Source organism: Bos javanicus, chromosome 6 (genome assembly GCF_032452875.1).
Source record: "Bos javanicus breed banteng chromosome 6, ARS-OSU_banteng_1.0, whole genome shotgun sequence".
Taxonomy (NCBI): domain Eukaryota; kingdom Metazoa; phylum Chordata; class Mammalia; order Artiodactyla; family Bovidae; genus Bos; species Bos javanicus.
This window is the reverse complement of record NC_083873.1, coordinates 7,007,609-7,033,073: the sequence shown is the minus strand read 5'-3', so window position 1 is coordinate 7,033,073 and position 25,465 is coordinate 7,007,609. Positions and strand designations below refer to the sequence as shown.

The 25,465-nt window shown below is 43.2% G+C and overlaps 1 protein-coding gene across 3 annotated transcripts in view; it reads right to left on the bottom strand.

Moving 5' to 3' along the window:
* SEC24D (SEC24 homolog D, COPII coat complex component) overlaps positions 1-25,465 on the bottom strand; it is a 115,131-nt gene that overhangs the window by 20,658 nt on the left and 69,008 nt on the right. For all 3 annotated transcript variants that reach the window (XM_061421164.1, XM_061421166.1, XM_061421165.1), the window contains exons 9-13: positions 24,458-24,596; positions 21,209-21,324; positions 13,213-13,337; positions 7,941-8,132; positions 7,249-7,342 (exon numbers count right to left, since the gene is read on the bottom strand). In XM_061421164.1, the coding sequence (XP_061277148.1) occupies positions 7,249-7,342; positions 7,941-8,132; positions 13,213-13,337; positions 21,209-21,324; positions 24,458-24,596 (666 nt within the window). The remainder of the gene's footprint in view (positions 1-7,248; positions 7,343-7,940; positions 8,133-13,212; positions 13,338-21,208; positions 21,325-24,457; positions 24,597-25,465) is intronic.

Sequence of the window (25,465 nt, the reverse complement as noted above, 5' to 3'; positions counted from 1 at the left end):
TCTCATTAATCCTCACAATAACCTTGTTTGTGCCTTATATAGACTGGGGAACGGCTCAGGGAAGCTGAGAGATCTGCTTCAAGTCAAACAACCTGTAAATGAAAGAGACTATAAATATGAACATATCGGCTGCACTGCGGGGCTTGCAGAACCCCCAGCCGGGACAGAAGCCAGGCCCCAAGCAGTGACAGTACGGAGTACCAACCCCTAGACCACCGGGAATCCCCAAAGAGCCAACACTTAAATGTAGGTCTCTGTACCATGATGTTTTAAACACCTGTTAAAATGATGTGTCCAAGTAAAAATACTTTCTCCTTTAGCTAACACAAGTCTTTCAGAACCAGGTGAATCCCAAAAGTAGAAGTTTCGATTCCCAGGATCCTGATGGAATAGGAGCTCTTCTTTGAAACCGTCAGTAAACACACATGACACCTGCAGTGCTACCCGAGGAGGAATGCGCAAGAATGCAGTGGTGCTGCGGCAACATGAGACAGAGGAACCAGCTTTCAGGCAAGAGGACAGAAGGAAAAAATGTGGGATCACGATGACCCTGTGGACCTGTAGTCCTTGGGAAGTAACAGAGCCCAGGTGGGCGCCATGAACATCGACTCAGCACTAAGATTTAAAATCTTATTTAAGGAGCTGAAGTAGAAGTAGCCTATGAGCAAAGCTTACTGAAAGTAGTTAACGCGAGATACTGCCCCCCTGCAGTCCTGCCTCTCTCCAAGTCGCCTGGGCACATTGTTGCCTCGAAACGAAGACAACCGTTCTGATCACAGAGCTGGCTTTTCTCCCTGTGATGCCTGAAGGCTTTCCATTACAGGATAAAGTCCACATCCCTTTATCTGGGCGGGAAGGCCAGGAAACGGTGGGATGTGTTACACCAACATTTGCTGTGTGCAGCTCTGCCCCAGACCTTCGCACACATTTCTTATTTCATGCTGACAACCTGGGGAAGAAGGTAGGGCTGCATGTTAAGGTCAGGAGACTGGATGGCCAGTCTGGCCCAGGTTACACAGCATGGAAAAAGAGTTTCAAGGCCCTTTGGAGCTGAGTCTGAATCTGTTTTCCAGTCTAATCTTCTTGCCCTGACCATCCCCTACACTGGAAGTTCTAACCCTTCCTGCTTTCCTGGAGTACACCATATGCTTTACACACCTCTTTCTCTTTGTACTGTCCCCTCTGGCTGGAATACATCTCTCCCTTTCCGTGACCTGGAGCGGTGTGTGCAAAGATGGGGTTCAGTGGCACAAGCTGGTGTGCCCGGGTCAGCTGCAAAATATGTTGGGAAGTTATTGCTAATAATCAGGTATGTGGGTTTGTGACTAACTTCCTCAAAAAGCAAATGAAGAGAACTCAAGGTTAGCCTGGTCTTAATGCGTCTCACCACGTGACATTCTGATGTGCTGTGTGGACTGGGTCCCAGCGGGAGGGTCCCCGCTGATACCCTGGGGAGGGGAGGTAACCCAAGCCCCGCCTCATCTTTGCTGTGGGACTCAGTATGAGCAGCAGTTTTACTGTTGCCCGAGACTTCTATTACAAATTACTGACAGACACAACATTAATGAGGAGCAGGGAGGCCTTCTTCTTGTAAAGAGTGACGAGCATGGACAGTGGCCCTCCACGTGCAGACACAGCACAGGAGACGCAAGCTATCAACACTCCAGCCGAGAGACACGCGCTAGTTCCAATAACCGGATCCTAGTAACATTTCCAGTGATACTGATAACAACACATTCAAGGTTTTGAAATTCCATGACTAAATTTTTTTCATTTTTACAAAAGTATTTTTTTGTCTTAATTCAAGTAGCAGAAAAGGTATAAAACCTTTCTTAAAAATCTATCTTTTCCTTGACTTTTCTTGCCTTACCTGCCCAATTTCCCTAAGGAATTTATTATCAAAAATTCTTCTATCCATCTAGATCTTTGCTATCCATGGAAGGATTGTAATTTTATACCACAGGAGTTAAGATCATGGGTATAGTTCCTATCTGCACGGGTTTAGAATCCCAGCCATTCTATTAGCTAAATGACACTGGGCAAAATATTTAACTTCTCTAAGCCTCAATGGGGCTTCCCTTGTGGCTCAGCTATTAAAGAATCTGCCTGCAGTGTAGGAGACCTGGGTTCGATCCCTGGGTTGGGAAGATCCTCTGGAGAAGGGAAAGGTTACCCACTTCAGTATTCTGGCCTGGAGAGTTCCATGGACTGTATAGACCATGGGGTTGCAAAGAGCTGGACACGACTGAGCGACTTTTTCTTTCACTTTCATGCTTCAATTACCTAATTATATGACATAGGAATCATCGTAACTACTATACAAAAATATTGAGAGAATTCAATGATCCAGGACATGGTGTTAATCATAATTACACATACATGATTGCCTAGTTAATATTACCCATTGAGTAAAACTCTGAAGGAAAAAAGATAAAGTATAATATTAGAGAAAAAAAATTAAGAAGCCATATTTATCTGTTTTCTTTATATATGTAATGGCTACTAATTTCAGACTTCTAATTGCATTAATCACATCCTTTAAAAAACCTTTGATAGGTAGCAATAAAAGAAAGAGCTCCTATGGCTTCATATGCTTTATGTCCCTACAAAATGTTATGTTTCTGCCAGAATCTGGTTGTGCCCACATGAGGGTATCACAAAGGATTAGACGAGTGACGCGTCATTCTCGTTATGATGGAGACAGGTTGAGGAGGGCTGACCTGGAGAACCCACTATTCAAAACTCAGCTCCAGCGTCCTTTCTTCCAAGAGAGGTTCTCATCGCCTCGGCAGGGCTGCCTGCCTCTTCCTCTCTGCCCCCACTCTGCTTTGTAGGTGAGGCTTTTCTGGAATTCATGACACCTCATGTATTCTGCCGTCTTCCAGGATCTCTGGTCCAGCAGAAGGCAGGCCTGGGGCCTTCCTCGCGTGTGTTTCCCTAGCACAGCGCCCTCCCTGCGCCCACCTCAGGTCTGGCCCCTCACCCCACAGGTGCCCCATGAATTCCTGTGGAGGGCAGGTGGTGACACAGCATCTGGAAACCAAACTGAAGCATTTATGAAGACGACTGAGAGATGAACTCCCCGCATCTAACGATGTATTTGAAGCATAACCGCCAAAGGCCATTTCCCTCCAACTTTTTGGCTAACTCTGTTTATCTCGTTTTATGGGAAAGTGAAAGCTAACTCAGAAATCTGTTCTGAGGCCAACTTGAAAGACATTGCCAGCAATTCACATACAGTTGGGTTATGAGTGTCAGATTTTAAAATAGGTGCAGATTTTGAAAGACTATATATAAAAAAAAATACACTAAGAGTGCAAGGGGCTGTCACGACGGAGGCGTGTACAACAGAAAACAGAACTGGCGTGTGTGTGAGAACGCTCCAACAAGCCCCTTTGTATCTTTGTGACAAATCCGTGCGTGTTTTATGTCCATTTTTGTCTTCCGTCTTTGCTTCAAAAAGTTTATTACAACTAGTTATATATAGCTTTGACTTGGCATCTATCCGATAGAAGATAAAGCTATAATTCAAGTGGGGGAGTCTGGTTCTACAGCGTCTCCACTTGGACACAAGTAACAGGCAGTGCACGCTGCTGTCCTATCGGCTTCTCCTCCGATCCAGGCGGGTGAGGTTCCGGGCTCCGGCCTCCTGGGCAGGATACGCTGAGCTGTTCACTGACCTGCCGCAGACCTGGACGCCCTAGAGGTACTCGTTGCTCTCCTCCCCCACAGCCTTCTTTTGGGGAATATTAGCAATAAACATCATGTCTTGTATTAGAGTTACATCTCTTCTACACACTGTGAGCAACTTAGAAACAGGGACAGTAGTCCTAACACTGTCTCATAAAACACAGGCATTTAGTCCATCTTTGTTGACTGAAAGAACAAGCGAATGAATGATGTGGTCTCTTCAATATTTAGATACTACCCTGCAGGTTCTCAAAACTGTTAGCCTTCAGCCTGATGATGACTTCAGGCAAGAATTTTAGTACCCTTGTATATGTATATACAAATTTAAAGTGAAGTGAAGTCGCTCAGTCGTGTCCAACTCTTAAACACAAATTTAAGTCTGACTGATTTTTAGCCACACAGGCCCTGAAAGATGATGAGATAATATGACTGTCAAAGGCAGCTGAACTATCGTACACACATCAGACATTTACACATTTTTACACAAACACACAACACATTTATCCTATTTTTTCTTCATCCAAACCTGATAAAGTTGCTTGAGGCAGAAAGTATAACCCACAGACAAGCTCCAACTGTACAACAGTAGTTTCTGCTCTTATACAACAAATTATAATCACCTGGAATCTTCCTGGGAGATGCAGAAGAAACATTTTTCATTAATTTGTTATTTATAGCAATAATCTACTTGTAAAAAAACTTTTGAGGAAACAGACAATTAAAGGCACATCATAATAGAATTACTAAGGCACATGCAGAAATCAGTAGAAAGGTCAGGGAAACTAGAACATCCACCCTAAGTAGTAGTAGTATTTTTTACTGTAGTTCAGGCTAAAACTATGAATTAGAATGCTTATCACAACTGACTCTAGGAAACCAGCTAGTGAGTCTTTTCTACACGTTAGAGACTGAATAATGTCTCCACTTCTCTACACAAGAAAGAAACTTTCTTCATTGTGTTCTTTCTTAATTTAACCATTAGTTTAAAGCATAGAAGAGCTTCTCTGGTATCTCAGCGGTAAAGAATCTGCCTGTTAATATAGGAGACACGGGTTTGATTCCTGGTCCGGGAATATCTTCACATGCCGCGGAGCAACTAAGCCTGTGTTCCACGGCTACTGAGCCCTGGAGCCCGTGTACCACAGTTAGCGAAACCTGGGGTCGGCAACAAGAGAAGCCACTTCAATGGGAGGCCTGCACACCGTGAGGGTCGCCCCTGCTTACTGCAACTAGGGCAGCAAAGGCCTAGCACAGCTGAATACACAAATTAAATTAAAAATAAATAAAAGCATAGCATGAGACGTTCAGTCATAGTTCAATGAAAAGCATTCTTAGTCCAAGTGTAATGTGAAGTTGGAAGGGTCAGGTATGCAATTTCCTGGGGAGCTAACTTAATGTGAGGATATTCTGAGAGACTGCAGAATGAGTAGCAATTCTTGATGCTGGTGGTTCCTAAATACAGATAATCAGTAAACCGTGGAGCTGATGAATCAGGATCTCTGGAAGTGGGGCCAAAAAGCTGTAGTTTTTAAAAGTACTTGTCCTCTAAACACGTGACCGCACTGACATGAGGTGGGGCCTGGCTGCCTCCTGGGCCTTCTGCAGCCGCAGAGTCCGTTTCAGGGCTGCGGCTGGGGGACATCCTGCCAGCAGGCATGGGGCAGTAACCGCCACCGACAGCGTGACAAACTCTTGTCGTTTTGTAAAGGCAGCTCCTCATCTTCATAGAAAGACAGCTCTTTACCTTCTCCAAAAGGAGCTCATTCTACTTTGTGAGAATAGTGTACTTGTTAACTCTGACTTCTGATTAGTTATATTTAGATGTTCATTTCTTCTCTTTAAACATCAGTGGAAAGGCATATGTTACTCTAACATTAAAACTGCAAGTATAATATAAAAATAAAAAGGAGATCAGCTGAAATGAACTGGCCTCTGCTAAAGGATAAGCAGCTGAGAACACGGGCGGTGCAGTCAGCGTGGTGCTGAGTGACCTCCAAGAACACCCTGCTCATTAAGAACACAGCGCTTTTCCATCATGTATCATAACACCACACTTTGGACATGTGGAAAGCACGCACACAAACTGCTCCCTTTGTTTTTCTTTCTAGGACGCTTAGCAGCCTTTAGACCACCTGTGGACTGCAGTGTGGAACCCACTGTGACAAGACAGTATTGCTCCCTTTTAGAAATGATATATGGGGTTGAGCTGGGATGCTGTATGCATATTTTAATGAAGCCTATATTTTTCATTATGGATGAAACTTTCTGTGTGTGTGCACGCCTATCTTTTTAAAAATTTTATTTACTAGCAACTAAAGAAGAGCCACTCTACTGTCTTAACTAATGATTTACTGGCTTGCAATTCTCCACTCATCTTTCCTCTCAGGCACGCACATGTGAATATACTGCTACTCCCAGGACGAACTCTTCAGGGTAGAAAGATCTGTAGTGTCATGTATAACTTATCACATATCAGGAAATTTACGTATGAATTTCTAGACACCTTTTCGGAGGAGAGAATAACAACTGCAGAACTTTCAAACTGAAACAGATATTTGTCTTTAGCAGTGTGGAATAAAATAGGAATTCCTAAAGTCCTTCTGCAGCCCAAACAATGATCACTGCTGGCTTCCACGGGGTGAAACTTAACATCTCCAAATAGCTTTCGGATATAAAATTTATCTTTAACTTTACATTAAATTAACATGTATTGAGGCTTTTTGAGGGATATCTGCAGGTCTTTGATCTCATCAGTAAATATTATGAAGATCAAAAAACCCAGGCAAGCATCTACACTGGAACCAGACTAAAAACGTCTGGACGCAAAACCTATGTGGAAGTAGTTCATAAACTTAATTCTGTAGGGTTGTTGTTGCTGTTTGTTATTATTGCTAGCCATTTTATCTTAAAAAATTAATTTAAGTGTAACTTTAATAATAAGATTAAAAAACCAATTTCAGGAACTAGCTGTCTAGGCCAAAGGTGACTCCTGTGCTAAGGTAATAATGATTAAGAGTGAAGCACTTTCCAACCATTCCGCCTTCCTAAAATCACTGCCTTTATTACTACGACAATGACCAGAGTCACTTGGGCCCAGCTTCCCAACCAGAGACGTGCCAGCCCCACACCCGCTGGCGTTCGGGAAGGCCCGGTGGCATTTGCTTCTGTCACTGACTGTCACAACTTTGCCCCTGCATGTTTGAAAACCCCAAGGAAGGAGAGAAATGGGGGGTTTTCCTCTTCATATCTGGTAGTTCAGATGTTGTTGCAATAATTTAAAAATAGATCACATAAAGTTCATATGAAAGCCAAAGGGAGGAGCTAAACTGGAAACCCGACAGAATCGGCTGCTCGGATGCTAACAGCACTGGAATGTAAACGCTGGGGGTGAGCTGCGGTCTGGCCATTTCCTCCTGAGATTCGCGGGGAAGTGGGGAACAGCCTCCAGCAAGCTGCATGTTTTAATGAAGGCTGTGTTTTGTTTCATGGATGAAACTTGCCGTGTGTGTGTCATTTTTAAAGTTTACTTACTACCAACCAAAAGTGGCTTCTGCTCACCTTTAGGGCTTCCATGCCGGCCTGGATGACAGGGGCAAAGACGGTCTCATTTTCATTAGAGTCTGCAAACATCTCTGGAATCTGATCCAATAAACTGTAAGAAATGAATGAGCAAAAGGCTTTAAATACTTTGCATATTTATAACAAACATTAGGAAGTAACTCACGAACACATCAAGGCTAAATACATGTGGCATTTATTTTACACTGAACACCTGGGGGTGAATTTCACAGGTCCCTCCCTCAGGGAATGATATCCTGGCATGGTTTGGCACCAAAATTCATGACTTGGTTGGAAAATTTACAAAAATCACGCTCTTTATAAATGTCACTTTTCTATTGACCACATTTCTGATCTCTTAGACCATGAATTATACAACAGTGCTAGCTACATCATCAGTGAAAATGCTCACCCACGCACAGGAAATAACTCCTGGGCTGCCTTTCCAGCAAAGAGAAGGGACGGACAGGCTGAGTGTGAGGACTCACACTCACACGGCTGAGTGTGAGAACTAAAACACTCCTCATTTCAGATACTGGTCTACACTGAGAAGAGACAGACCTAACAGAGTTTTATAATCCATGTGTTAAAACCCCTTTGTTAATGACAAAACAAAACATATGTGATTGAATCAAGACATGAACAGACAGACAAGTGATCTGGGTCTAAATTATAAAGCACTTGGTACTTGCTTGTGAATCACAGATTGAGATTCTCGATAGCTGACAAGGAAGCCATCCAACAGAGGAACAAAGACCTCGCTAACGTCGGTCACCACCATCATCTGAGGCTGGGCCAAATTACTCTTTACATTGAAGAAATGCAGGACTTTGTTATATGTGATAAAACCAACTCGAATTGCAGAAGTTTCTTCTTGATCTTCCCTGTGAGAGAGGGGGGAAAAAAAAAGTTTGAGGCTCTTTCATAAATTTATGAGAGAAAGGTTTCTATGAGAAATTCAGTAAGGAATTTAAATTAAATTCAGTAAGGAATTCCATAAAATATATGGAAGATATGTTTAAAGTTTTGTTATCATTTATCAGATGCAGATAATACTGAGTCACAGTGGTGGGGTGGGAGATACTTCAAAACTAAGTAAGTTGATAAAAAAAATTCTCAAAAACCTAGGTAAGAAAAAAAAGATATTGTGAATTTATTTGTATTTTTCTAACATATTTATTCTCAAGCCATAGCAATTACAAAGTATTCCACCCCCACCATCATAAACAAGCTAGGCTTATTACATTCTTTATAAACAAAGCTCTCAGAAGTCACTAGAAGGTCAGAGTAACAGATGGAATATCTGAAGAGAAACACACATTCAGATGACAAACAAGACAGCTATTTTATCAAGAAAGGACCTGCTCCTCCCCTGTGACTCGTCTTACCCATTCTCAAGACTCAATAGGAGATGGGCTAGATTTTGAAAGTTATATACCATACAATGGAGAAGGAAATGGCAATTCGCTCCACTATTCCTGCCTGGAGAATCCCATGGGCAGAGAAGACTGGCAGGCTACAGTCCTTAGGGTCACAAGAGTTGGACACGACTTGGCGACTAACCCACCACGCCATATAAACAAACATACAGAGAAACCCGTAAAACAACCACATATACGGACTGACGATGAAATTACCAGGGAACCACTTGTGATACTCACAACCAGACAGTAAAAGCAATACAGACTATAGAATTGCAGCAGAGAGTTTAAAATTCTTGCAGAATCCCAGGACAAGGCTCTGCTCTTCCTGAAAGGAGTATACAGGTATGAATCTTCTCACTCAAGTCTGTACTGAGTAAATTCAGAGTTGAGCGGTCTGGACTCCAGTTTTTTCCTCTTTCTCCTTCCCCCTCCTGCTTCCACACCCCTTTCTAAAATAAGACACCTGGACGCCACTGATGCTCTTACTAAGAATCAGTGGTGGACATAACATGGTGCTCAGGGACGGTGCAAAAGCTACAGAACACAGATGCCACTTTCTCTGACCCTTCGATTTCAGTAAAACTTACTCTGCTCAGGGAGCAGCTTGTTTGAAAAAGCTCCTAGTGTGCTCAGTTTGCAAACTTTGCACCTGGCCTGAAGAGTTACTTGAGTACAAGAGAAAGGGAACTGGAATGATGTGAAGTTCCAGCTGCTGGTCCCACCGTCAACATTCCAGCTTCCTTGATGTTTCGGCAGAGTACAGGCTGACTCTCGACTTTAAACCCTCTTCTATTTTTCTGTTTACTTTGCTGACGGCATTTGCTCTTCACTGTGGCCTTGCTAAATGAGGGGGCAGTTGAAATAGATCCTTATAATCTCTTCCAGAAGCACTTGGTAAATGTTTGTATTCTGGACTCTTGCAACATTTTTAGAAATGGGAATCCTTACCTTTTGTAACTACACATACACAGACTCTCTCACACACACACATCCCCTGCACACCCTACACTGTATGACCTCAGGCAACCATGACTATACTACACGTTAGACTCTTATTCCTCAAGGCCAAGCACAAGTCCTCCTTCCATGAAACTTCCCCTGATGCCACCAACCAGAACTTATTTCCTTTTCCTAACTTCCTATAACTCCTTCTCAGTTGGCTCTTGGTAGATAGTGTCTTTCAGTTAACATTTCCCGAATCCTTGACTATAAACCAATAAAGGTCAGGGCTCAAGGCTTATGCTCTCTGCTCTGAGGGTCTACCACAATGTGGGTAATTAGAGGTCTTGTTGAGGACAATTATCATGACGGTGAAACACGTGTTTGGGATGGCAGGTTAGAGCCCAGACTGATAAACTGATTGTATCTTTTCCCAACTCCAGGGGAGTGATGTTGCATTGGTAGCTTAAAATCAGCCTCCTGGAAATATTTACACTACAGGAATGAGCAAACAATGCAAATAAAGGCTTTGCTTATTTCAGAGCAGTTTTCCAGCACACCATTGGTTAAGCTCCTATTTCCCAGTGAACCTTGTATTACATAAGAGAAACGTGTCCAGCAAATCATGAAGGGCACTTATTCTCTTTTAATAGTTAACTTGGAGTCAGCCAAGGCAAAAGACACAAAAATTATAGAGAAGAATCTGGATTGCTATTCCCCATTGGATTTGGACATTTTTAGTGATGGGAAGAGTATCCTGGGATTCATAGGTTCACTTAAATTCTAATTAACATTTTTTATAAATATCTAATCAGGACATCTCACATTATTACAAAATAGTAGGAGTAGTGTTTTTACTGGAACAGTTGTTTTTAAATTTGAGAAACAAAGAACTATGCTAAAATTTTCTTTTTCAACAGGATAGCTGCCTTGATAAACCATATCCACAAGAAAATGGAATCTGTCCCTCCTTCATATTAATTCTATACAAATTCTGTAAAGTTATAGACAGGATATCATAAAGAACAACGTGGTTTGTTCCCTTTTTCAATGACCCTTTCCCTCAACACTCGCCCCTATTATTATGGAATGAATCTGACAGAGCAACACCAAAGATATCAAGTAACCTGAAGAACTAGAATATTCCAAAATCAAGCATTTTGAACATATTAGCTACACCAGCATTAGACACAAACAACTCAGAAAGAAAGCCAAGAGTTTGGGGTGAATAACAAGTAAAACATTTCAAATCTTTTCTGTCCTTTTCCGGAAAAGTCAGACAGAGAAGTCTGTCACCCTGGCCGTACCAAAGACGCAAATTCAAAGTTCAGTAGTAAGGAATGGGCTTTCCCTTCTCAAAAGACTAGCTGAGAGGTGAACACACCTTGGACATGTGTGGTGGTGGTGGTTTAGCTGCTAAGTCACATCCGACTCTTGCGACTCCCTGGACTGTAGCTGCCAGGCTCCTCTGTCCACAGGATTTCCCAGGCAAGAACACTGGAGTGGGTTGCCACTCCCTTCTCCAGGTGATCTTCCTGACCCAGGGATTGAACCCATGTCTCCTGCGTTGCAGGCAGATTCTTTACCACTGAGCCCCCAGGGAAGACCCGACTTAGACCTTAACCAAGACTTATTCTGAAGGAGATCAGCCCTGGGATTTCTTTGGAGGGAATGATGCTGAAGCTGAAACTCCAGTACTTTGGCCACCTCATGCGAAGAGTTGACTCATTGGAAAAGACTCTGATGCTGGGAGGGATTGGGGGCAGGAGGAGAAGGGGACAACAGAGGATGAGATGGCTGGATGGCATCACTGACTCAATGGACGTGAGTCTCAGGGAACTCTGGGAGTTGGTGATGGACAGGGAGGCCTGGCGTGCTGTGATTCATGGGGTCGCGAAGAGTCGGACATGACTGAACTAAACTGAACTGAATGGTGTAATTTTATAACTTACATCAATAGGTTATAAGCTTCATATCATTAGTTTGCTGAAAAGGCACACGGGGTTGGTGAAGTGACTAGCCATGTGAATAGTCATGTGAGAAAGTAATTTGAAGCAGTTTGAGAGAAGGGGAGAGAGAGAGACTATCTCCAGAAATCAGAATAGCTTTCACACTCCTCAAGTTTGAAATTCAGATGTAGTATATTAAAGCAGCCCTGTGAGAGGTCTGTGATCAAAGACGTCATTTTCAGCAGCAAGTCCATCCCTGTCAAGTGTCCCTCAGAATGAGGTAACAGAAACTGTAGTCACAACCGTTGGCAGGCAGCAAGGCCTTTTTCTTGCCCCATCTTCATCTTGCTCCAGCTCATTCTTCACTGCAAGATTCAGTTTGAAATCACCTCAGTGTTTTTTTAAACATCCCCACTGCTTTTTCCAAACCATCTTCTTGAGAATATGATGACTTCAGCTTCACAGATACAAACAAAACGACTCCTGGGAGGTCCAGCACCAGCGCTCACTCAGCTGAGCCTCACTCACAGGCACCACAGCCCCAGCCACACATGGAGCAGAGACAAGGGGCGCCCGAGCTCTCACGGAGCCCTGGGGGCTGTGGACAGCCCAGCCCGCAGAGCACCCTTCCAGGACAGAGGCTGCTGATGTGCAGGGTGTGGGGAGGGGCGGAAGAGATTAAGACTGGCACACACACCAGGTTTCAGACGGTCTTCCACAGCCTCTTTTCTTCCTTAAGCATGCCTTCCTCGCATAAACAAAGGCTTTCTCCCTGCTCCAAGTCTCCTTCCTAGATGCTAGTTCCAATCCTAAACAAGCTAGTTTGCGTACGATAAAACAGTCACGTTGGCTAACACTTTCCATCCTTCCTTTTATGCACTCCCGCTGCAATGACAAGACAAGTGATGTACGCTGTGCCCTTAAGTCACAGGTCACAGAGGCAGGAAGGCTGCCGAGGGGCCAGACAGGGAACCAGATGGACAGAAAGAAATTTGGCCAAAGAGCCGCAACGGCTGTCATGAGAGGGCAGGTCAGTTTTCCTGTGTCCCTTAGAAATACCTTCCGCACCAGCAACTACCTGTTTCCACCAGAAAATCAGTGTTTTTGAAAAGGGGAAAACTGACTGCCATGGCTTTTCCCACCACACTGCTGGGATCTTCCTTACAACTGAGAATGCACTTCTTTAAGATTAGCTATTGCTTAATTATTCATTTGTTTGTTTGTTTTGGCTGCACCAGGTCTTAGAGACAGCACACGGGATCTTCGTTCTTTGTTGGGACACATAAGGGCTTTTTTGTTTTTCAGCTGTGACATGCAAACTCTTAGTTGCGACATGTAGTTCCCTGACCAGGGGCGGAACCCAAGCCCCCTGCATTGGGAACACGGAGTCTTAGTCACTGAGCCACCAGGGAAGTCCCTAGAATGTGTTTTGAATGTTGCTTACTGTGACATTATTTCTTATCAGTTTTGTTTCTTTTTCTTCGTACAAAAGAGCACTCTGACTCTTTAAGGATTATTTGATGCTGTTTAAACAATTATCTAATGTCCCCATTAGCAAAAAATCTCAATGGGTCATTCAGCACTTGTTTTCTGGCCAAAAAATTAATTCAGCAATATTGTGTAAGTTACAAAAAGAATGGAAGTTGCCTTACTTTGGAAGTTTCTCCAGCACAGTTTTCAGTTCTTCACATATGAGCTTCACAAGTCCATTCTTGATGTTACTATACGACACATCGATCATGAAGATGAAGGCTGGTGGGTTGGGAGGCTTATTCTTCTACATGAAAGCAAGCAAATCACACACATATAAAGTACATACATTTCATAATCAAATTAAAGCCCCCAGGAACTCTAGAAGGTCATCAGACCTCTCCTTTAATATTTTATGATATAACATCTGTGGAGTCAAATCACTTTCTGGACCAGTCTCTGCCACTATAAAAAAGATAAATGCTGTTTATTTTCCAGGCTGTGACCTGAGTCCCACTACTGAAGTAGACAGGATTATGACAGCTAGCAGAGAAGGTTCACTTTTGCAGGGCTCAGAAGACCTTATGACCACACCTGCCCAAAGGTGAGTACAGTCCTGTGGGGGCCTTGCTTACAACCCTCTGCCTTAGGGGAAGAAATGTGTCTGGAACCCTGGCAAACTGTGCCGTCAACAGTACGAAACTATAATTAGTGTTTGTTTTTGAAACTGAATTTAAACTTCATAAACTTGATATCATCATGTTCAACTCTTCCTTTATAAGCTCTTTAAAGATATCAAATTACATGCAAAAATATAATTGTATACTTAAAAATTTATACTATATTATCAAATACTTACCTGTTCCTTACAGACTTATGGTAAAAAAAAAAAAGTTGAATACTGGGCCTTTTTTCTATCTGCTTCAAGTAATCACTAACATAAAGCAGCTGCTAAACACATTTTGTAGCTTTTGGTCCCTTGACTGGCTGGTATTCAAAGAGCTCTTAGCAAGGGATTTGTCAGTTGCATTGTACAAAATATTTAGGAAATAGAACCACAGGCAAACGTCTTTTCTGACACTAGAGAATAAAGAATTAAGGCTAATTAAATCTTAACTTTAGGATAAATTAAAAATGTTCTAAATTATATTTTAATTGCTACAATTATAAAATTAGGTGATACTATCTCCCAATTATCTTACTAATTCATCTTATATCCAACATTTCTCTTATAAAAGTCATTTGTTAAAAAAAAAAGGAAAAAAAATTGCAGGATTTGAAAACTACCAACCTGATTATTTCATAGTTTTGCCACATCCAGAATCAGACCAACAAAGAAATATAAGAACTCTACTGGACTTCCCTGTTTGTAGAGTGGTTAAGAATCTGCCTTGCAGTGCAGATGAGACCAGTTCAATCCCTGGTCGAGGAAGATCCCACGTGCCTCGGGGCAACTAAGACTGTGCTCCGCCGCTGCTGAGCCCAGGCTCCGCACGAGAAGCCCGCTCAGCGCAACCAGAGAAAGCCTGACGCCGCAACAAAGACCCAGCACGGCCCCAAATAAGACAAGTCAGAAGAAGAAAGTCACTACTGCTGTCTACGTGAGCAATTTTTATTGCCAATCTTTCGATTTCCACATAATCTAATTCCTGATATGCTTATGCCAATTTACACAGAATCAAAACCACAGTCATTCCCACTGATTGAACCAAAGCCTGTGACCACGCCAAACATGCCCTACCAATTTAACCTTCTCTCCGAAGTTCCGCATCACCAGTTCCCCACTGAATGTCCTCCATTATCTCTAATCTACACATTTCTACATAATGCATCCCTCTAACTTGTTTTCTGCATCTTCTTCATCTTGGTCACTTTATGTGTTAGACACTTCAGTCACGTCTGACTCTGCGACCCCACGGACTGTGGTCCACCAGGCTCCTCTGTCCATGGGATTCTCCAGGCAAGAGTACTGGAGTGGGTTGCCATGTCCTTCTTCAGGAGATCTTTCCAACCCAGGGATCAAACCCGGTCTCCCACATTGCAGGCAGATTCTTTACCATCTGAGCCGCCTACAGAAAACTAATACATCACTCCTTTAAGGAACATTGCCTTCCAACAGCTCTATCAATAACATCACCACACATCAACCCAAAGGCTTGGAAATGTGAAATCAGATGTAACGCTTTTCTTTCCATCAAGTTCCATTGATTTATTCTTTCAAAATGCTTCCTTCACATGTTTTACCCCATCCACCTCTTAGCCACTGGGAAGCATCTCATCTCCGGCCCTAACACCCGCTCTGGCCCATCACTGGCTGCCTTCACCCACCACTCCACCCGGGCACCCTGGCGGGCTTTGTCCAGCCAAGCTTAGCAATGGATGAACTCTATAGGCTGGTTTACTGGGTCGTCTTACTAAAACTGCTCTCTTGAAGCTCACAGACCTCCTGGCTGCAAACAACAGTGATCTGAAATAAAATTCAGCTCTCCTCCTCAGTCTCCATCTCTGCAGCTTTCAGCCTGGCAGACCACTTTCCCTTTCTCAGCTGCAGAGGCACAGGGTGTCATTTCCTCTCCCACTTGTCTGATCTCCTCCTCTGTTTCTCACTTTCTTACCTCTTCCAAAGGACACCTTCCTCGCTCTCCCTACCACACGCTCCAGCACAGAATCTCACTTGCTCGTTTTTAAGCAGCACCTCTCTATCGGCGACTCCTCAGGTTCCCTCCTCAGGGCCTGTTTCCTGAGCTCCCAGCCAGCATTCCAGTCAACTACAGCACAGCACACCTCCACGGCAAGGCCACACCAGCACCTTACACTCAAAAGTGTAGACAACACTTCTCCCACTCCGGCTAGTCTTCCATAAGGAACTTACAGAAAGCATGATCCTCTCAAACAATCTGGGCTTTACATCCCTCTTTCTCTCTGGAACTGTCTGCCTCCCTTACCAGCCACACGGAGTTAACTGTGAAGCCTCTGCAGCTCCTTCCAGTTCCAGTAACCAAATTTGGACCCTCATTTTCTTTCCTTTTAAAATTATTTTCAATAGTGGTAAAACACAGAAAACCATCTACCATCTTAACCATTTGGGCTTCCTTGGTGGCTCCATGGTAAAGAATCTGACTGCTAGTGCAGGAGACACTGGAGACTTGGGTTTGATCCCTGGGTGGGGAAGATCCCCTGGAGCAGGAAACGGCACCCCACTCCAGTATTCTTGCCTGGAAAATTCCATGGACAGAGGAGCCTGGCAGAGTACAGTCGATGGAGTCACAAAAGAGTTGGACACAGCTTAGCGACTAAACAAGGACAGCCACCATTTTGAAGTGTGAATTCTGTGCTATCAAGCACACTCACACTGTTGTGCAACTGCCACCACCATCCATCTCTAGCACGCGAAACGGAAACTTCATACCCAGTAAACAATCGTTTACCATCCCCCCGCCCCCGTCCCTGTGAACCACTTTTCTACATTTCTAATCTCTGTCTCTATGAGTTGAACTACTCTGGGTAATTCATATAAGTAAAATCATACAGTATTTGTCATTTATGCAACTGGCTTCTCTAAGCATAATGGCCTAAACATTCATCCATGTTGAAGCATGGGTCAGAAATTCTGCATGGTATGTACATACCACATTTTGTTCATCCATTCATCCATCTATGGATACCTGGGTTGCTTCCAGCTTTTGGCTATTGTGACTAATGCTGTTATGAACACAGATGTACAGATCTCTCTCTGAGACTCTCTTTTCAATTATTTTGGAATATACCCAGAAGTGGAATTGCTGGCCCATTTGGCAGTTTAATTTTTAATTTTTTTTTTCCTGAGGAATTGCTAAATGACCTTCATTTTCTCTTGCATGTTAACTGGTTAATTACTACAGTCACCAATCTCCCTCCTCTCAGGACATGGACTGCTGTCAGAATAAACTACCCAATAATACAGACCCCAGTGCTGCTCCCCTGAGGACAGGCAGCCTACCGAGCCCCCAGTTGGGCACAGAGCCTGGTTGGAAGGGTGCTCAGTGCTGCACGACACTTGAATGAAGGCGTAGATGGGTGGGTGGGTTAACAGCAACAGTTCCCTCTCAGCCTTTGACTGTCCTCATGGCCTACTGAATTAATAAAATTCTTCAATGGCCTGGCATTTGAAACTCCCCATAATACTCATTCAGCAAACACGTAAAAGCCTAAGAGATCAAAGCTATGCCAAGCCTAGTGGAACATAAAAGGACGGTCTGGTCTCAAAACAACTTCCCAGCTTTACTTCCTATCATGCCCCAAAACACATTCCTCCAGTTTAAGTGTTTGCCATTTTCAAAACATTTTCTATCCAGAAGTCACAACCTAGTGGGCCTGGGCCAAGAAAAATATTTCCTTGGCAGGAAAAACTATTTTGTTTGGCATAGGGTTTTTAAAAAATATTTAAATGTGACTGTGTTTTGGGGGAAAGAGGAATATACTCTCCAATTATTCTAGTGCCTCTACCAGGGCCCCACTGTTCATCTACAAAGCCCACCTCACCCTCAAAAGTGCTAACTGGCTTCAGTCGCGTGGACTCTGTGCGACCCTATGGACTGTGGCCTGCCAGGCTCCTCTGTCCATGGGATTCTCCCAGCAAGCGTGCTGGAGTGGGCTGCCCAAAGGACCTGGAGTGAGCTGCACATACCCCTGAGAAGCTGCTTCTGCTCACCACTTACTTTCCCCTCCGTTTTCACATGTCCATCCTCTGCTCAAATGGCACTTACTTTCTAAAGCCCTTCTTCAATCCTCTCCAAATCAGAAATGATTGCTCATCTGTTTTCTCATGGCACTCCGATTATTCTATTTTTGTAGCATTTCCATTTGGATTTATAATTATGTACTTTTCTTATCAGGTCTCTATGCATGGGAAGGACTGAGACCGGGTTCATATCCTTGCTAGTTTTAGAACTACAACCAGTGAGCCTTGGACATACTAGGTATAAAATAAATGTCAAAGTGAACAAAAATTAAATGGAGAAACTACATTAAAAAAAAAAAAAAACAACTGGTTTGGAATGAAAGTTTACCTTTCAGGTGCACTATATGCATAGATAGATAGATTCCGTAAACTTTGAGGTAAAAAACTTCCAGTTATGAGACAGAGCTGGGTCTTTTCTTCTAGCAAAACTCCACGGTGATTTTGGTAAACAGATGCCAGCATATCCACAGCACAGAGAGGGAGCAGGGGCTGTGGTCACACAGACGTGGCTTCCGGTCCGGCCGCATCGTTTTCTATATGTATGGCCTGAGGTCGGCACTTTTCTCTAAGCCTCAGTTTCCCCACATCATGGTGGTAACTAACCACACGAGTTCACTGGGAGAACTACACGATACAATACAGAGAAAGCACGTAGCACAGAGCAGGACACACGGTGAATGCTCGACGAGCACTGATTTCATTATCTACAGTTGGCATTAAGATAAACTAAAATGAATAGTAAAAATGTGATTTTGTAATTCTCCTTTAAGTTTGTATGGTGTTAAAAAATACACATACAAATTATAAAGATTTTTTTTTAATGTGGACCATTCTTTAACATCTTTATTAACTTTGTTACAATATTGCTTCTTTTTTTTTATGTTTTGGTTTTAGGCCCTGAGGCATGTAGAATCTTTAGCCCCCTTACCAGGAACTGACCCCACACACCTCCTGCATTGGAAGGCGAAGTCTTAACCGCCGAACCGCCAGGGAAGTCACACACAAATTAAATACGCTCTTTTTCATCATCCAAATCCCTAAGGCAACTCATTATTATACTTCATTTACATTTTAAGTTATAATTAAATTTTAAGATATTAAGAGTATCTTTTTATTATAAAAGGAACATTAAGCTTATTTTAAAAAAACCCTTAGAAATGTACAGTTTTTATTTGGTTCCTTGCCTGCTGTGTGAGATTTCCCATCAATTAGATGTCTGGAGCATTTCCACATAGCAGAGTTTGAAGATACTGAGACTTTTGTTCCCAGAAATAGATTTGACTCCCTGCCTAGGTTTCTACTAAAAAAGCAGAAAATCAAGATAATTTAGCCTTTTTGGCAGAGAACTGGAAACTCGGAGCATAGTTAGATTTATACTCCAGCTGCAAAGATCAGTGAATAAATTTTCTATCACTAGGTTACAATAGCTTTATTATATTTAATTAGAACTTCAAATGTTTCTGTTCTGCCTAATCCTTTTCCTTCAGTCAGTAACTGTTAAAGGACAAATAAACTGTCCAAAAGCAACTGATACTCTAGGACATCTTTTTTGTGTGAAATAAATCATTTGTACCAAAACATGTTTTTACGTTTCCCCTAAATATGTTCCAATGTTACACTTAAAACTAATACAGCAAGAACTCTTCTTTGATAATGAGGTCTATGTCATGCAGTGAAAAACTCATATAACACTAAAATAAATGAAAAAGGCATATTAATTGGAAAACATTTTTAAATTCACTCAGTTGAAAAAACTTCCAGTTAGGAACACTGTTCTTTGTAATTTTTACTCAACACAACGTGGGCTGGCCCCCTAGTGAACATCTAGGGAAAAGGCCGTTTCCTGAGGACTGGGCCCTCAGGAGCACTCATCTTTGGAAGGGGAAGTAAGTCAGAATGACTCTGTTTCTTCAAGTCTACATGTAGCACTTCAGATACAAGCTGAAACTTGAAGTGACATCCAAGAAGATGTTTTCAAACCACTAAAGAATTTTAAAGACTGCAAGATACCCATAATGATGTCACTATCACTAGGACGTTGGAGAAGGGAAACAGCTGGTCCTGGGAGTAGGGACACACGTGCGAATTCCTTTACGTGTCCCCTGACTCACTTGCCCACCCGTCTGCACGCACTCATCAGCTGCCTACCCCGCGGCAGGAACTGCGGTAGCTGCCATAAAGACAGCTAGGATAGGGCCTACCTGGTTGTCCAGTGGTTAAGAATCCACCTGCCAGGGCAGGGAACCTGGGCTCAATCCCTGGTCTGGGAAGATCCCACATGCCACAAAGCAACTAAACCCGTGTGCCACAAGTACTGAAGCTCACGCGCCCAGAGCCTGGGCTCTCAACAGAGAAGCCAGCACGGTGAAGAGCCCTCACCCCCGGACTGGAGAGTAGTGCCCGCTCGCCGCAACTAGAGAATGCCCTGCGATCAACGACGACTCAGCGCAGCCAGACATCAATCAGTCAAATTCAAAAAAGCTAATATATTAAAAAAAACATTGGGAGGGCAAGATTGTTGTTCCCAATGATATCAGAATCTAGGAAGAGGGAAAACATAGGAAGATTTAAATTCTATGGGGATAACTGCTAAAACAGATACACGGACCAAATTATGTGGAAGACAAATCAGAACATTTAGTAAATAACAACCACGATGAAGTCAGAGGGAGTCAGATGAAGTCAGAGAGACCCTCACATAGAATAAAATTTCAGCCAGAGATTAGAGAATAAGTAGGAATTTGCTGGGTGGGATATGTAGAGCTGTAACAGGAGGATGAAAATGCAGTCAGGTCAAAAGAACATCTTAGATACAAGCATAGAGTTGAGCAGAGGAGTGATCCTTTCAGAGTATGGGTTTTGTACAATTGAAGATGCAGCTGAGGTGGGAGCTAATGGTCTTATAAGGAAACAAACTTTTGAATTTAATTTTTTAGACTGAGGCAGTAGGAGGAGTCTCACAGTTATATTTTAAAGCAAGGAAGCCAGAGAACAGGATCCCGGGCTGCTGAAATAATCTAAGGGCGATTCTGAGAGCCTAACTGACTGTGGTGCCAGCGGGAGTGGAGAAGAGAGCCAGAGAAACACGTCAGTAGTCTTGCTGACCGTACTGGCTGACCTTCAGCCTGAGAAGGGAGATTCTCTGGGGATGACTGACAAAGCAAATAGGGCAGAGGAGCTGTAGGGAACTGCTGCATTGAGGACCCAGCATATTCTCTCTTAAAGGGACATAAAAATGAAATTATTATTTTTTTCTTCCTGTTATTGCAGTGGATGGTCTGACTGTTTAATCACATTAACAGCCTAGACGGCTTGATCTGTGTCTTAGGGATTTCTACTTCCCCATGGTATCACTCAAATGCTTTGGTTGTGAATTAAAGTCAGTTCATTAAACATGAAAGTTATTCACTTGCATCTGATAGCCATATATAAACACTGGAAGTCCTGGGAGCACTTACCCTGCAGTAATCCAAAGTAGCAACATATTCATACGATCCTAGAGATAACTCTGGCTTCTCATAGTGGTCCAGTCTTCTTCCAATGTGGTCCAGATGTTGGAAATAGAATGGTGGAACTAATAAAAACAAAATAGGAAAGGGAATCTTTTGTTTTTACAACACAGACAATTTAGTAAGTTCTCAAAGTTTATTATCGGAGGAAAGGAGTTAGTATGAGGGGAAAAAAGCATTTTAAAGCTGGAATGTAGCATATTCCAAAAATCCACTAGTCTTTCTTTCCAGTCTTGGAAAGAATGAGGGTTTTCTAAAATATCTTCCTGACCCTTCTGCAAGTTACTGATGACAAAGAACATTAATGGTCTGGATTATTACAGAGAAACAGCAGATAAAAGCACGGGAGTTTTTAAATCGTCACAACCAAAAGTTAATTCTCCCTATTTAATTACCTTTTCTCAAAGGAATTCTAACTTTTTAAACTATTTAAATTTTCAATATCCCAGCAAACATACATTGGTTATTTGGACTATACTATTAGCTCTAATGTTTATTATCTTTTAATCACAGATGTCTTCAGCCATGGGGAGTCTGCACGGTAATCTTTAACGTCTGGGCTTCAGAGTGGAGACGATTACTGTATTAGGAAAGACTACACCATGAGATCTCAGCTGAGGAACTCTTAATTTGATTCAAATGTCTAAGAAGGTTAGTTCTGGCAAAGCCCTGGAAGTCATCCAGTAGGACAGGAACACTTATGACTCACACACTGAACTCTTGGACAAATATGGCCTGGTATCTCTGTGCGAACGAACTCTACTGCCTCGAGAACAGGGCTGGCTGTTAATCCACTGACAACAGAAGTACTTAGAGTAACTAGCTATGCTCTGGTTTTAAGCATTTCATAAAGAACAACATTTTCATTTGTAAAACCATGTAACTAATGACTCGTTTTAAAACCAATAACTCAGTATTCTTTATTTTTAGTTATGAACTAGCACATGGGTTGGGCTTCCCTGTGGCTCAGCTGGTAAACAATCCATCCGCAATGCGGGAGACCTGGCTTTGATCCCTGGGTTGGGAAGATCCCCTGGAGAAGGGAAAGGCTACCCACTCCAGTATTCTGGCCTGGAGAATTCCATGGACTGTACAGTCCCTGGGGTTGCAAAGAGTCAGACAAAACTGAGTGACTTTCACTATCACTAGCACACGGGTTATAACAGGACTGTTTTCTTAGTTTGGACGTAAGAAAATAGTCACTAAGGCTTGCTTTTTTTTTTTCTCTATTTTCTTACTATATTGTGGCCATTTCTTTTTAAACAAGTTTTATAAGATTCACTTGTACATAGGGATCTCTGAACTTGGAAAATTCAGTGTTTTGCAAAGATTGTGGAAGTGGGAAGCTGACAGTCTCAGCTAAGAAGGCTGTGACAGCCTTAAACTGCTCTTCTGTTATGTTTAACATGCTCAGTTACTTAGTCGTGTCCGACTCTTTTGAAACCCCGTGGACTGCAGCCTGTCAGGCTCCTCTACCCATGGAATTTTCCAGGCGAGAATAGATGAGATGGATAATGCGGCACCAGCTGTTCCAGGATGTATGGGTGGTACTTTCTGTACACTTTCTAGAATTTATTTTTATTCACACATCTACATGTAATTGGTAAAAAAAATTCCCCTTAAAATCAATTAGCTTTATATTTGTTAGCATTTAATATTATCTGTCATGTTTTATAAACCAGATTCAAGTCCCCCCATAAATTACACGTGGCCACGTGACACTCATCTTCCTGCATGTCTTTGGCCTCAAGTTCTTCCAACTGAGAGAGAATCTCTGACGTTTTGAAGGAAAACAGAGTGAAACCATTTGACCATACCTGCAAGCTTCTAACAAACCTTTGCCTTCTCTAAACCTAAATGAAGAATGCAGGTACCGATGACATCTAAGGGGGTCTGGCTTTCTTGCAGAAACAAATATTGGAATCTAGTATTTTTGCCGACCAAGGTCCATATAGTCAAAACTACAGTTTTTCCAGTAGTCATATATGGATGTGAGAGTTGGACCATAAAGAAAGCTGAGTGCCAAAGAATTTATGCTTTTGAACTGTGGTGTTGAAGAAGACTTGAGAATCCCTTGGACAGCAAGCAGAGGAAACCAGTCAGTCCTAAAGGAAATCGACCCTGAGTATTCATTGGAAGGACTGATGCTCAAGCTCGAATACTGTAGCCACCTGATGTGAAAAGCAGACTCATTGGAAAAGACCCTGATGCTGGGAAAGACTGAAGACAATAGAAGGGGGTGACAGAGGATGAGATGGTTGGATGGCATCATTGACTCAATGGACCTAAGTCTGAGCAAACTCAAGGAGATAGTGAAGGACAGCCTGGCATGCTGCAGTCCACAGGATCGCAGAGTCAGACACAACTTAGCATCTGAACAACAACAAGAATATGAACAACCCTATTGGAAAATGAACTCAGCAGCTTCCCAGGAGCGGACACCCGAGGCATTCCCTCGGGTGCAAAAATACAAGAACTTTGTGTGTTTTTCCTCTACCAGGAAGCGGCAGGGCCTTTTAAGGCTTTGCGCTGACCCTTTGGGATTGAGGCCAGAGAAAACAAAGATCCTAGATGGATGGATCCTGGATGGATTTCTGATCACCTTGCAAAGAAAGTTGAGGCCTTGAGTGAACATGCCTGGAATCCGGTGACCTTGTGGAGGCGTGGTGAAAATGCTCCAGGAGAGGCCTTTGCCATCTCCTGACGTTTTCCCCAGGCTTCCTGAAATGCAGTCCCAGGGTTGTGTAGGATTTGGTTGCAGATTTCATGAAGCACACGCGATGGAATAAGACCTTCCTTAGAGCACGAAAGGTGGAGAACCAGCGGAGCCTGCTCGCACTAGTATACCCACTGTGTGCGGAACCGGTGCCACAGCCGCTGCAGGGCGAGAGACCTCCCAGGGCCAGGGGCCCGTCCTTGAGACGAGGCTGGGAACCAAGATCCCACACCACAGCACGGGGCTTTTAAAGGTCTTTTTGAGGAGGCCTCACTCTGTCAGTCTCCTGCACTGGGGGCTGGGCGAAGCCATGGGCTGTGTGAAGGGTGTGAGTGCACAAGGAGGCCAGCGTTGCTCCCCCAGCAGAGCACGCCCTCCAGCCGAGAGGTCATGGACGTGATGACGCAGGCCGGAAACCGCCGAGGGAGCAGCCGGGCTCTCAGAGCCGCATGCTGCTCAGAGCCCCCACGGGCACCACTCACCATCATTCACGCAGCTGCAGAAGCCACACTGGTACCTCCTCCCTCCTTCGATGAACTGCATGAACGGGCACATGTAGGCTTTGCACCTGTTGCATCTGACTGGTCCAGCCTCGCCATGGTTTACCAGGTAGAGGGGCGTCTACAGGAAGCAAGCAGAAGTAAAATCACGTGGGCACAGGGTCTCCAGGTTTCTTCAGAAGTCCTACAATTGTAGTCACTGAAATGTGAAAACTCCGGACTCATTAAGGAACTCAATTCAGTGTCCACCAGGGGAGTAAGGCCGCCTCTCTTGAGACTGTGTGGAATTCAAGGTAATACCCAAACAAAAACTACTTTAAATGCATGGCTAGTGTATAAATATATTTGTACATTTATGTATATGTGTATTTACCAATGCGTGTGAAGACAGAGAAAAATAAAATACAGTAATGGTACCCGGAATATTCATTGGAAGAACTGATGATGAAGCTGAAGCTCCAACACTTTGGCCACCTGATGCAAAGAGCCAACTCACTGGAAAAGACCCAGATGCTGGGAAAGATTGAAGGCAGGAGAAGGGGATGACAGAAGATGAGATGGTTGGATGGCATCACCGACTCAATGGACATGAGTTTAAGCAAACTCCGGGAGACAGTGAAGTACAGGAAAGCCTGGAGTGCTACAGTCCATGGGGTTGCTAAGAGTTGGACACAACTTAGCGACTAAGCAACAATAATGCTTAATAAAGCTTATGTTGAAAATGTCCTGGATACCATGTATCACATATCTTGCTAAGTTTGTTCATTAACTATAAATAAAGAAGGGAACTAGGTCGGATTTTAAAATCACTAGTTTGCACATCAGCATACTGCTTAGATAATTCCACCCAATACACAGAATGTTTCTTCAAAACGGCAACTCTCAGAATAAATCTGCAGTGATTTTCACTTATTTAGGCAAGGAGGCGGATCCTGCCTTTTCCATTTCTTTATCCCATGATGAGATGTCTCATGAAGGAAGTACTCTCAA